General features: G+C 40.8%; 1 protein-coding gene across 1 annotated transcript in view; it reads left to right on the top strand.

The window, feature by feature from the left end:
* VPS13C (vacuolar protein sorting 13 homolog C) overlaps positions 1 to 13,737 on the top strand; it is a 222,088-nt gene that overhangs the window by 49,429 nt on the left and 158,922 nt on the right. The window contains exons 13-19 of the mRNA XM_060174401.1: positions 271 to 398; positions 2,691 to 2,797; positions 4,101 to 4,272; positions 5,717 to 5,779; positions 7,735 to 7,861; positions 8,423 to 8,517; positions 11,144 to 11,286. Coding sequence (XP_060030384.1) covers positions 271 to 398; positions 2,691 to 2,797; positions 4,101 to 4,272; positions 5,717 to 5,779; positions 7,735 to 7,861; positions 8,423 to 8,517; positions 11,144 to 11,286 — 835 coding nt within the window. The remainder of the gene's footprint in view (positions 1 to 270; positions 399 to 2,690; positions 2,798 to 4,100; positions 4,273 to 5,716; positions 5,780 to 7,734; positions 7,862 to 8,422; positions 8,518 to 11,143; positions 11,287 to 13,737) is intronic.

Raw genomic sequence — 13,737 nt, forward strand, 5'->3', positions numbered from 1 at the left:
TGTTTATATGTAAGGCCTCTTACCATTAGAGTTGCGTGTTTATATGTAAGGCCTCTTATCATTAGCGTTGCGTATTTATATGTAAGGCCTCTTACCATTAGAGTTGCGTGTTTATATGTAAGGCCTCTTATCATTAGCGTTGCGTGTTTATATGTAAGGCCTCTTACCATTAGCGTTGCATGTCTATATGTAAGGCCTCTTATCATTAGAGTTGCGTGTTTGTATGTAAAGCCTCTCAACATACCTTATGTTTCCCTGTGATGCCATCAGTTTTCCAGCCAATATCGGCCTCATCAAAACTCTACATGAACCCTCATGCAGAAACAGAACTCAGAACCCCCAAACTGGATTGGAACATAGAAGTACAGAATATTGCCATCGAACTGACCAAACCCCAGGTAAGAATTGGCTGGACTTTCCTAGCTTTGAGTAGCCTTGAGGATCCATTGATTTTTACTTTTTGGATTTTTCTTTCTTTTTTCTTTCTTTCTTCCTTTCTTTCTTTCCTTTTGTTGCTCTTGTTGTTTTTTTATTGTTGTAGTTATTATTGATGTTATTGTTGTTGTTGGATAGGACATAGAGAAATGGAGAGAGGAGGGGAAGACAGAGAGGGGGAGAGAAAGACAGACACCTGCAGACCTGCTTCACCACTTATGAAGTGACTCCCTTGTAGGTGGGGAGCCGGGGGGATTTTTATTTTTTGTTGTTATACCTTCAGTGGTTTGCTGAGGTCACACACACACACACACACACACACAGACACACACACACACCCCCAGAACAATCAATCTCAAATTTAAGAAACTGATTGTCTTATCTAATCTTTTCCATATTGGTAGAGAACCTTATCAAATTATAGTGAATTGCATTATTCCCATTTAATTACCAATCACTGACGGAAGACTTTAATGTATTTTTCCATCCTCGGTTTTTAACAGCAAATATACACATACTGGATATAATTTATTTGTAGATCAGCCATGCCGGAAGCTGTTTCTTCCATTTGTTTGACCAGCATAGTTATATCCCTGGGGTAATTTGGAGATCTGAAAATGAAAGGGAAACAGGAAATTTATTTAAGTTAGCTTTTAATTTCGTGCAGGCTAGTAACAATAAAAAGTGGCAGCAGGGGAGTTGGGTGGTAGCGCAGTGGGTTAAGCGCATGTGGTGTAAAGTGCAAAGACTGGTGCCAAGGATCCCGGTTCAAGCCCCCGGCTCCTCACCTGCAGGGGGGTCGATTCATAGGTGGTGAAGCAGGTCTGCAGTTGTCTGTCTATCTTTCTCTCCCACTGTCTGTCTTCCCCTTCTCTCCCCATTTCTCTATGTCCTATCCAACAACAACGACATCAATAACAACAACAATAATAACTACAACAACAATTAAAAAAAGTGCAGCAAAAGCAGAAAAAAAGTGGCAGCAGTTGTCTGTGTAATTTAAAATTTTCTCACAAGTACATTGGCAATGCCTGAAGAACAGAGAAAACTTAATAAAATCAGGAACCTTTAAATTTAACCTAGTCTATCTAGAACACAGTCATTTCAACATGCAGTCAACATTAGCAATCGAAACTTTTAAATCCAAAACAAATCACCACCTTTTCGTTTTCTGTAAGCCTATAAAGTAGGTAGCATGTCTCATTCTCGTCATGCATTTAAGTTCTGGACAGACATAGGTTCACTTTTAGGGAAGAATTGCATTAAGGAACACAGAGAGGAAGTAGCAAGATGTTCCCCTCTCTCTGTCTTACCTCCTGCTATGCTGTGCCTGTGTGGTTCCCCCCATGTGAGCTGTTTATCAGATACACATGTTGCAGTGTTGGTGGTCAGATGGATGATTACTTGGGCTTATCTTGCTTTAATTGGTTGTGCTGTGCCTGGAGCTGAAAATAAACCAACCAGTAGACAGCTACTGCTGCTGACCCAGAGGAAAGCAGGTGTTTTTAGAAACAGGCGGGTTCCAAGTCAGTCGTTACAGACACTGTATTTCATGCTTTCTTTCTTTCTATCTAACTATCTATCTTTCTTTCTTTTTTTTTTTTTATAGAGAAATGGCATATATTTGTGTGCATTTTTTTTAATTTATAAAAAGGAAACACTGACAAGACCATAGGATAAGAGGGGTACAACTCCACACAATTCCTTCCACCAAAACTCCATATCCCACCTCCTCCCCTGATAGCTTCCCTATTCTTTATCCCTCTGGGACCATGGACCCAGGGTCATTGTGGGGTGCAGAAGGTTGAAGGTCTGGCTTCTGTCATTGCTTCCCTGCTGAACATGGGCGTTGACAGGTCGATCCATACTCCCAGCCTGTCTCTCTCTTTCCCTAGTGGGGAGGGGCTCTGGGGAAGTGGGGCTCCAGGACACATTGGTGGGGTTGTCTGTCTAGGGACGTCTGGTTGGCATCATGGGATAATTTCTAAGAGATAATGTACATTTTAAATGATCTGAAAATCGGATGGATCTTGTTATTGGTAGCTCGATATTTATACTCAACAGCACCAGCACCCTAAAACTGAAACATTATGTTATGACCTCTTAAGTTCTTTGAGAAGGAATATAGGGCTGCCAGGCAATGGAGATGTTCACTTTCATGAAACATGCAGTCTCACAGACTGAAAATGCTCTGTGATCTGGTGTTGATTCATGGGTGTGATATAGTAAGTAAAATTTTATTCTTGTTTTAATAGTACTTGAGTATGATTGACCTTCTGGAGTCAGTGGACTATATGGTTAGAAATGCCCCCTACAGGAAGTTTAAACCTTACGTACCACTTCATACCAACAGTCGACAGTGGTAAGTAGGCTTTGACAATACCTATTTATTTTGCTGCTGGGGGAATTTTTTGTACATGTGTGATTCTCTTGCTCCTGGTATAGTCCTTCCCCATATTATCGGAGAAATCATAGTGGGAGGGAGGAAGCAAAGAGGAGAGACATCATTGCACTGCCCCACTGTTACCTGGGAAGCTTACCCCATACACGTGGTTATAGGGGCCCATACCTGAGTCTTTGCACATGGTAAAGTGTGTACTTTACCAGGTGAGATGGCTCCTGGCTCTGACTTTTAAAACTGTATAATGAGGGGTCAGGCAGTAGCGCAATAGGTTAAGTGCACGTGGCGCCAAGCACAAGGACTGGGGGAAGGATCCCGGTTCGAGCCCCGGCTCCCCACCTCACCTGCAGGGGATTCGCTTCACAGGCGGTGAAGCAGGTCTGCAGGTGTCTGTCTTTCTCTCCCCCTCTGTCTTCCCCTCCTCTCTCCATTTCTCTCTGTCCTATCCAATAATGACGACATCACTAACAACAACAATAAAAAAAACAAGGGCAACAAAAGGGGAAAAAATAAAAAAATAAACAAAAAAACCCCCACTGTATAATGATGCAATGTGTAAAAAAATATATATATAGACCAGAAAGAGTGATCTTTTCTGTGTCTGTGCTGCTTTCTTTTATATTCCTGCTCCTAGATTATTGCTAATTCTTTTTTAAATATTTATTTACTTATTTGTTTATTCCGTTTTGTTGCCCTTGTTGTTTTATTGTTGTAGTTATTGTTGTTATTGATGTTGTTGAAATGGAGAGGGGAGGGGAAGACAGAGAGGGGGAGAGAAAGACAGACACCAGCAGACCTGCTTCACCGCCTGTGAAGCGACTCCCCTGCAGGTGGGGAGCCAGGGCCTCGAACTGGGATCCTTATGCCAGTCCTTGTGCTTTGTGCCACCTGCGCTTAACCTGCTGTGCTACCACTTGATTCCTGATTGTTACTAATTATTAATCCAGCATTCAAGACTTTCAACTTCTTGCTTTTTTGTCTTATTACCTTCTGCCTTCAGGCCACAAACTTGTTCTCGTTGCTGTAATATCGATTTCACACATGTCATTTGTGTTTTTACAATTTTTCTGCAGCATGCGGTCCTCCTGGAGTCATGTCCTCACATTGTCATCTGTTTGAGTCAAAGAATTCAACGGGGAAGTTGAAATATTATTGCTAGGCACTTTAGAAAAAAAAACAGTTCAAATAATGTACATCTAAGAAGTCAAAGCTATTTTCCTTAAGCCTTTGTATTCAAATGTATTTAACCAAAGTCGATTTGCAGGTGGAAATATGCAATTGATTCTGTCCTCGAAGTTCATATAAGAAGATGCACACAGATGTGGTCCTGGAGTAACATAAAAAAACACAGGCAGTTAGTCAAGAATTATAAAAACACCTACAAAAGCAAATTAACCCAGACAAAATCCTCTGAAGAACTACAAAAACAAATTCAGGTACAGTTTGCAGGTTCTTCCATTCCGTCTCTTCTGTAGTTTTGCAAAGCCACCTGCAACTTTAGGAAGCATAGAAGTCATTTCTTACTGAGAGAATTGTACGGGAAACTGCAGAGCATCTTCCATTTTTCACTTCTTAAAAAAAAAATGCGGGGGTCGGGCGGTGGCGCAGTGGGTTAAGCGCATGTGGCGCAAAGCGCAGGGACCAGCGTAAGGATCCCGGTTCGAACCCCCGGCTCCCCACCTGCAGGGGAGTCGCTTCACAGGCGGTGAAGCAGGTCTGCAGGTGTCTATCTTTCTCTCCCCTTCTCTGTCTTCCCCTCCTCTCTCCATTTCTCTCTGTCCTATCCAACAACGAATTGCGTCAACAAGGGCAATAATAATAACCACAGCGAAACTACAACAAGGGCAACAAAAGGGGGAAAAAAAAAAAATGCCTCCTGCCTCATCTGAATGCTTATGTACAACAGCTCTGTTCTTCACAAGGACGGGGGGGGGGGCCCTCTTATTTATCTTTTAGAAAGAGAGACAGATGCAAGTACTCAATTTGCTCGGCATTCCCTGGTGTGGATTACATAACCCGTTCTGCCACTGATTCATAATGGGAAGGATTCATTGAATTCTGACTATTCTGAAATATATGACAAACACTAAGATTATGTCTTATGTGGGCTCGCTCTGGGCCCTCCACCTCCCCGGCCATTGGTCGGCAGAGGTCAGAGACCTCTGGGAGTCCTGGGGTGGCTCCGCGTGTTGAGGGGTGACACGTTCCCCTGCAGGTGGGTAGCTGGGGCCTAGAGCTGGGATCCTTAAGCCAGTCCTTGCGCTTAGCACCGCCTGTGCTTAACTCGCTGCGCTACTGCCCGACTCTCCCAAGTCCATTTCTGTTTGAGCTTACATATTGATTTTTTAAAAAAGAACTTTACATTCTTAAATTTTGTCCTTTATAGTGGAAGACAAATGATATAGAGAGACCCAGAATCAGGAATAGGAAGGGAAATACCTAAAACCAGACCTCCCTGTAGGTATTTTTGTTTACATTTGCATTTATGACTCTCTGTGCACTATAAGGGTGGTTTTTGTTGTTGTTGTTTGTTTGTTTGTTTTAGCCAGAGCACTTATCAGCTCTGGCTTATAGTGTTTCCGGGGATTGAACCTGTAATTTCAGAGCCTCAGGCATGAGATTTTCTTTGTATAACTATCAGCCCCTCACCCTATAATGGCCTTTTTAAGATACTTATTTTCATAAGACTTGATTTCTTAGAAAACTTGAGCTTCTTTATTTCAAAGATTAAAAAAAAATAAAAATCTAGGTCGGCATCCAAGTCTATCCTTAGATGACAAATAGTATTTATTGTTTATTGAAGGACTAGGTAAATGTAGAAATCACTAAAAATTTAAATTGGATGACTATTTGCTGTGCTCACAAATGTCTCTTTTCTAGGACTTGGAGAAATCGCTAGATGTTTTTAATATAATCTTAGCAAGACAACAAGCGCAAGTCGAGGTAACCTTTATTATGAATCACTTTTCTGTTTGAACATGCTGAGGCTACCTCCTTAGACTTCATGGTTAAAAAAAAAAAAGCAACTTCATGGGGGAATTGTTGGGATTTATTAAAGTGAGAATAAAGATTGAATTTGATTTTGTCCTAGGAGAAGGCCAGTGGAAATAGAGGAGGAATAAAAACCCTAACTTGAAAACCTTGAAAGGGGAAAAAAAAAAAGGCAGCAAATCTTCAAAGAAACTAAAATTTACTCATAATCCTTGAACATTAAATACCACGAGTAACATTCTGATGGGATTGTCCAGTTTTTCTCTCTTTTGTACATACCTACTTTCTCTCTCTCTTTAAATGTCTTTAACCCTCCATTTTCTTTAACTTTATCTTGGATTTGCTTCCTCTTTCCTCTCTTTTTCCATCTCCTTTACTTCTTTATCTTTCACTACTCCATCCATCCTTCCTTTCTTCCTTCCTTCTTTCCTTCCTTCCTTCCTTCCTTCCTTCCTTCTTTTTCTCAATCTTAGAACTAGCTTATAATATTTCCTAATTGTTGATTTAGCCTCCTTGGTCCTGTGTCACATTGCTTCATGCCATTTGATTCTGTACACACCTTCTAGGTCCTGTCCCAGCCCCAAGATAAGTGCCTTCAGTTACTGCCTTTCTGTGTGTCCTCCCAGTGTTTTGTTCTAGATCTCTGTGGGCACATTCATATCTTAAAATGGGCTTTTAAGCACATGTGCTTGTTCATTGATTTACTTGACAAGTGATGTACTGGGTGTCCGTTTGTGCCGACACTTGCAGTTTAGCTTGTGCCCTCAGGAGTCAGGAGGAATGGATTCTGCCCCCATACTTGCTTGTATGATGTTGCCCTGGCCTCTGAAACCACTGGGCCAGTTAAATACCCTCGCTCATGCATGGTCTCTGCTGTTTGTTGAGGAATCTCTTGTGAACTCATTTCAGTGGTGTATAACCCTGCCTGCACAGATAATCACCAGGGAACTCAAATCCATTCCCTCAAGACTTGACTTAATTGGGATGTTGTTAAGTGTTGGTTGCTGGAATTTTTTTAGAGCCTCCTTATGATTCTGCAATGTGTCAGAAGTTGAAGACCACTGAATCTTGCATTCACTATGGCTGACTTGCCATTTGCTTCTGATTTGCAAATTACAGGGATAGGTAGACACTCCTCCAGGATTTTACATTTTCCCCATGCTTCCTCTATACATTCTCTTAAAAAAAAATACACATACACACACACACACACACACACACACACACACACACACACGTGATAGAGACAGAAATTGTGGGGGTCGGAGAGAAAGGGAAAGGGGCAGGGAGAGATAGAGAGGGAGAGAGACAGAAAGACACTGGCAGCCCTGTTTCACCACTCATGAAGCTTTCCCCCTGCAGGTAGGGACCAAGGGCTTGGACCTAGGACCTTGTGCGTTGTAATGTGTGCGCTTAACCAGGTGTGCCACCACCTGGCCCCTCTCTATACCCTCCCCAGCAATAGCCTTTTCACTACTCCTGATTCATTACGGGCATAATAGTAGTCTTTCATCAGTACTGTTTTTTTCTTTTCTTTTTTCTTTTTTTACTAGAGCACTATTAAGTGTTTATTAGTTCTGGAATATGATTATTTTAAACTAATGATTTGGAATGTGGAAGCTTTTTTCTCCCAAGGAGCTTTTATCTTGTAAGTTCCTGGTCCTATTTTCCTGCTAGTTAAACATTTAGAAGACCTATCATTAAGAAGTCTTGCACTGAAAATCTATTATATCTTTTCTTCTTTCTTTTTAAAATTATTATTATTATTTTTTTTACAAAGGGAGACTTACAGTATTTTCTCTGTGAACGTGCAAATGAATGTACCCTGAGACTGTCTGAAGCAGCTCATATTGTTCATCATTTCAGAGGGAACCAGCCTAATTAGAAATTTGACTTTCCTTCTCCAGGTGATTCGGTCTGGGCAGAAACTAAGGAAAAAGTCTGAGACAGGCGAGAAGCGTGGAGGCTGGTTTAGTGGATTTTGGGGTAAAAAGGAATCTAAGAAGAAAGATGAAGACTCTTTGATTCCTGAAAGTAAGTTCCAAGCTAGATAATTTTCTGCATACTAATAAGGAAAGGCAATATCAGCTATGTTTTAGCCAGTTAGTTGAACAATATTTCACAGTCCTTTGAAAATAAAAGTAATTCAGTGTACTAAACATGGGAACAAATGCGTCCGAGTGGGACATTTCTTTGTTTACGTAACTAAGTAAAAGTTTTGTTTCTTTTTTTTGAAAAAAAAAAAAAAACAACTATTTGTATGAAAATTTGAATTTAAATATACACACCTTTATTGTTAGCCTTCCCTATTATGTCTTATATGGATATTTAATTTAATTTCACTTTAATTCCATGATACTTAAGAGAATTCCAGAATCCTCCTACGAGACCTGGATTCTCTTATTGAGATTTCTTCATCTTTATGTTTTTTTAAAACTGAAGCAGGCAGGTGGATGGTGTTTGCTTGCCCTCCTCAAAGTAGTTCATCAAGGGAAATTACCTGCCTGCTTTTGCTTTAATATTTGTCCCTACTGACCTTGGTGGCCTGTAAGTTTGACACAGCTGTCTTCTCAAGATTCTGTCTTTTCTTTGTAGCTATTGATGACCTGATGACATCAGAGGAAAAAGATAAGCTCTTCACTGCGATCGGTTATAGTGAGAGTACCCACAACCTCACTTTACCCAAGCAGGTAATAAGTTAGGGGACTAAAGAGGGTTTTCGTTTCATCTTCCTGTCACATCCTGAGTTGGGTTGAACAAACTGTTGAGTCCTCAAAATAACTAATACAGACACCATACTACTCCTGGGTGCTTCTTTACTATTGGCTGACTGTTTCACCCAGACCGTAACCAGTTAAAATTCTCCAGCTTTAGATTTAATCTCATGTCCCTTCCTAGCTCTGTGGTATCAGTCGCAGTGTCTCTGTTTTCCTTTATCATTTCACTTGTATCTTTCCTCTCTTCTTTATTCCCAGTTAGTCTAACTAAAGGTTTGTAAGTTTAAATAGCCAACTCTTGGTCTTGTTGTCTTTGCTTTCTTTCTTTCTTTCTTTTTTTCATTGTTGTTATTGTTGTTGTTATTGGACAGGACAGAGAGAAATTGAGAGAGGAGGAGAAGACAGAGGGGGAAAGAAAGATAAACACCTGCAGACCTATTTCATCGCTTGTGGAATGACACCCTCCCTCCCCGCAGGTGTGGAGCCGGGCTCGAACCGGGATCCTTGTACATTGCACTATGTGCACTTAACCCACTGCACCACCACCCGCCCCCCTGGTTGTCTTTTCTGTTGTTTGTTCTAGTAGCTACTATTTCCTTTCAGCTGCTTTTAAACTTTGGGTTTAATTTGTTTTTCTAGTTCCTTGAGGCATAAAATCACGCTATCTGGTGTCTTCTTGTCATGTATATTATCCACATAACACTATAAACTTACCTCTTAGAATTACTTTTCCTGTATCTCTTAAGTTTTGGCAAATGTTACCACTTTGGTTAACCTTGTAACACCTGACAGATTTCCTTGTGATATACTCTTTGTGCTATTGGTGTTGCATGAGAAGGCTGTTGAATTTCTGTGTATTTGGGAAATTTAAAGCATTCCTGTTGCTCTTTATACTTTCACACCATTGTGCTTGGAAAAGATCTTGAATACAGTTTGTATCGCCTTGAATTTTTCTGAGTTTTTAGTGGCCTATCAGATGACCTATCCTAGGAAATGTCCTCCAATGGTTTTGAGAAGAATGTTTATCCTGACCATGCTGGGTGTGCAGGGCTCATAGGTCCGTTTGGCTTATAGTTTTTTTTTTTTTTTTAAATATTTATTTATTTATTTCCTTTTTGTTGCCCTCGTTTTTATTATTGTTGTAGTCATAGCTGTTGTTGTTGGATAGGACAGAGAGAAATGGAGAGAGGAGGGGGGAAGACAGAGAGGGGAGAGAAAGACAGACACCTGCAGACCTGCTTCACCGCCTTTTAAGCGACTCTCCTGCAGGTGGGGAGCCGGGGGCTCAAACCGGGACCTTTATGCCGGTCCTTGCGCTTTGCGCCACATGCGCTTAACCCACTGCGCCACCACCCGACTCCTTGGCTTATAGTTTTTAATTCCATTGTCTCCTGATTGATTTTCTGTGTGTGTGTTCTGTGTCTGAGTATTGTATTGTTGGTATTGGGTGATGAACTTGCCAGCTAGTGTTGGATTACTGTTACTTGTTATGACTGTAACGGTTATAAAATAGTTTATATCTCCCTGTAGTTCTGTTATTCTTTGCTTTATATCCTAGGTGCTATTAGAATATATGTATAGACATTGACAAATACTAGCTTCTTGGTGGATTGAGCTCTCTCGTTTTTAATCTCTTTGATCACTTCTAGCTCAATGATTGTTTTATTTTATTTTATTTTATTTTATTTTATTTTATTTTATTTTATTTTATTTTATTTTATTTATCTTTACCAGAGCACTACTCAACTCTGGTTGATGGTTGGTGCAGGGGTTTGAACCTGGGACTATGGAGCCTCAGACATGAGAGTCTGTTTGCATAACCATTATGCTATCTACCCCCAACCCGGTTTTCTCTATTTTTAGACATAATTACAGATACTTCTGATTTTTTCCCCTCCCACTGAAATACCTTTTTGTCCCTTCACTCTCAGTCTCTTTATAACCTCTTTAGAAAGTGAGTTCTGTTATAGGCACCATAACATGTTAGGTTTCATGTCCCAGAAAACTGCTCAGCTCTGACTTATGGTAGTGCTGATAATGAGCATGTACTTTAACGTGTTAAACTATCTTGTGACCTTTCCTGTTTTGTTTGATGAGAATAATTTCATTGGCTCTTGGTCCTGTCTCTTGTTTTAACCTGTCCGTCACCGGGGCAGATTTTCTTTTTCTCAGTTTTGTTTTATGTCTTCCAAGCTGTCAAGCACACGCTCTTCTTCATCTTCATGTTCAGCCTTTGAGCCAGAGGATTGGCCTAAACCCCTTTGTTATTGTGATAACTGCCAAAGTGAATCTTTGTGTTCCAAAAATATTTTGCCATTTTCTATAGCCTCTGAAACTAGGAGCAATAAATTTTGGATTTTTTTTTGTGTGTGTGTGTGTGTGTGTGTGTGTGTGTGTGTGTGTGTGACTATTTTATTTGAGTTGACAGTCCAGTGTTACCTTTTAGAGTGTTCTTTTTTCACAGTGATTGTATTGGTGCCCAGACTTAACCTACTTTAGGTAATTTTATAATTCAAGTAATTAAAACAAAAATTACTAAAGAAAGTGTAACTACTTAATCTTTAACAATTTTCCTTTCTTTCTTTTTTCTTTTGCTTAGTATGTTGCCCATATATTGACACTAAAGTTAGTAAGCACCTCTATCACAATAAGGGAAAATAAAAATATTCCAGAAATACTGAAAATTCAGATAATTGGCCTGGGCACCCAGGTTTCTCAGCGACCAGGAGGACAATCACTTAGGTAAGTTTCTTGCTTTTTTTTTTTTTTTTTTTTTAAAAAAAACATGTTGTATATCAAGATAGTCATTCTAAAGAATTATCTTTTATTTTTATTTATAAGAATAAAACGCTGATAAAACCATAGGATAAGAGGGGTACAACTCCACACAGTTCCCACCACCAGATCTCTGTATCCCATCTCCTCCCTTGATAGCTTCCCTATTCTTTATCCCTCTGGGAGTATGGACCCAGGGTCATTATGTGATGCAGAAGGTGGAAGGTCTGGCTTCTGTAATTGCTTCTCTGCTGAACATGGGTGTTGGCAGGTTGATCCATATTCCCAGCCTGTCTCTCTCTTTCCCTAGTGGGGCAGGGCTCTAGGACACATTGGTGGGATTGTCTGCCCAGGGAAGTCTGGTTCACATCATGTTAGCATCTGGAACCTGGTGGCTGAAAAAAGAGTTCATGATTAGTCAACAAACTGTTGACTAATCATGAACCTAAAGGCTGGAATGTTGCAGATGAAAATTTGGGGTCTCCCTTTTGGAAATAGGTCTATTTTAGGTATATTCCAAAGGGCCCATGACTTTATTTTTGTCTGAGCCTGACATCTGATATGCCAGTAGACCCGGGTTATAGTCTGGGGAGATGATGTCATGGCTGGAAAAAGGGCTAGAAAGCTGGGTCAGGGAAGAGTGTAGCTCCCAAATATGGGAAAGGTGCATAAGTATTGTTGACTGTAAACCCCATCAATTTGATCTGGGGCCCATATTTAGCTTAGGAGCCTATGTGACCTCTGCATCCCCATAGATCTGAACTCACATTCTGTGGTCATGAGTAGGAACATTCCAAGCTGCCCCAATTTCAGGACCCATCTTCCTCAAGTGGTAGATAGAGTATGTTATCCAGCCTCCCTTTAGAAGATGGAACATTCTCTACCGTTGTTGATCCACATAATGGTCCATACCCCTAAAGGGGGAGAAGTGTTAAGGGGAGATGGCTAGAGGGCTCTTTACTCCCAATTCCATCAGAAAGAGAAGAGGAAAAAGGAGAAGGGCATTCAGAAGTAGGAAACGGTGTAGATGTGACTTAAAAAGGAAGAAAAGGCAGGACCATAGGAAAAAAAAAAAAAGAGTAAATATATATAAATATGGTAGGTAGTTCTAGAAATAATAATCAACTCATATCTGTGATCTTGGGAGTTTCCAATGGAAGGAGTGGGAACACAGGACTCTGGTGGTGGGAACAGTGTGGAATTATACCCCTGTTACCTTAAAATTTTGTAAGTCAATATTAAGTCACTAATACGATTCTTTAAAAGGTTGTCATTCTTATTTGATCATGCTTTGTTATGGAACTATAAGAGGGGCCCCCCTTTTTGTTCTAGTATCCCATTTTTTTAATTAGCTTTTTTCTCCCTTTTGTTGCCCTCGTTTTTATTGTTGTAGTTATCGTTATTTTTGTTGTTATTGATGTCGTTGTTGGATAGGACAGAGAGAAATGGAGAGAGGAGGGGCAGACAGAGAGGCGGAGAAAAAGACACCTGCAGACCTGCTTCACCGCCTGCTAAGAGACCCCCCTGCAGGTGGGGAGCCAGGGGCTCGAACCGGGATCCTTCCACCAGTCCTCGGTGCTTTGCGCAACGTGTGCTTAACCTGCTGCGCCACCGCCCAACCTCCCTAGTACCCCTTCTTAATCTGTGCCAGCTACAGTTCCACTCATAGATATGGGGCTATGGATCTCCCATTTTCTCATTTTATAGTCTGCACATAGCATTTTCACAAATAGCTCTTCTGAGACTCAGGTCTGGCACTTTGGGCATCCTGGTGAGCCAGGCCTCTCTTTCTATCCTTTGGGAAGATAGAAAGTAGTGCAGCACTGACTACTGGATCTGCTGCCTTTTATCGGTTAGTTACACAGCTTATCAGAGGAATTCTAAAACACCTTCCATCAGCAGAAAGCCTAGCCCTTCATTAACAAGGGGGATGAAGTGGAGCAGGGACATCTGCACAAGGGTCATAAATAGCCACAGCGAGCAAGATAATTGAATCTCTTCTAAAACGCTTACAATATTTGAGTGTTTCTCCTAACGAATATCCTTAATGAGTTCTTAGCAGATACATAGCTGCAAAAACCAGCCAGTCATATACATCCTCCTTCAGAGAGGACATCTGCCAAGCTGTGGCTTGGGTGTTCAGACACCAGTGCTGTGGCGTCCCTGGACACCAGTTACTGTTTGAGAACTCACAGATGATGTTAGTCCTGCAGAGTAATGAGGTCACGGGTTGTGCAAACCTGAGGTAGACTGTTAAGATTTATATCCTGAATGTGTCCCAACATATTAAAGGCTATAAATAGGACATGAAATTCTGTCCTCAGGAAGTTTGTGGTGGAGTTCAGAGCAGATTTACTAACAAGTTCAGTAAGCACTGTGTGAAATATTAGAGAACTCATAGGTGAGTAGGTGTTGCGA

This window comes from Erinaceus europaeus, chromosome 16 (assembly GCF_950295315.1).
Source record: "Erinaceus europaeus chromosome 16, mEriEur2.1, whole genome shotgun sequence".
NCBI classification, from domain to species: domain Eukaryota; kingdom Metazoa; phylum Chordata; class Mammalia; order Eulipotyphla; family Erinaceidae; genus Erinaceus; species Erinaceus europaeus.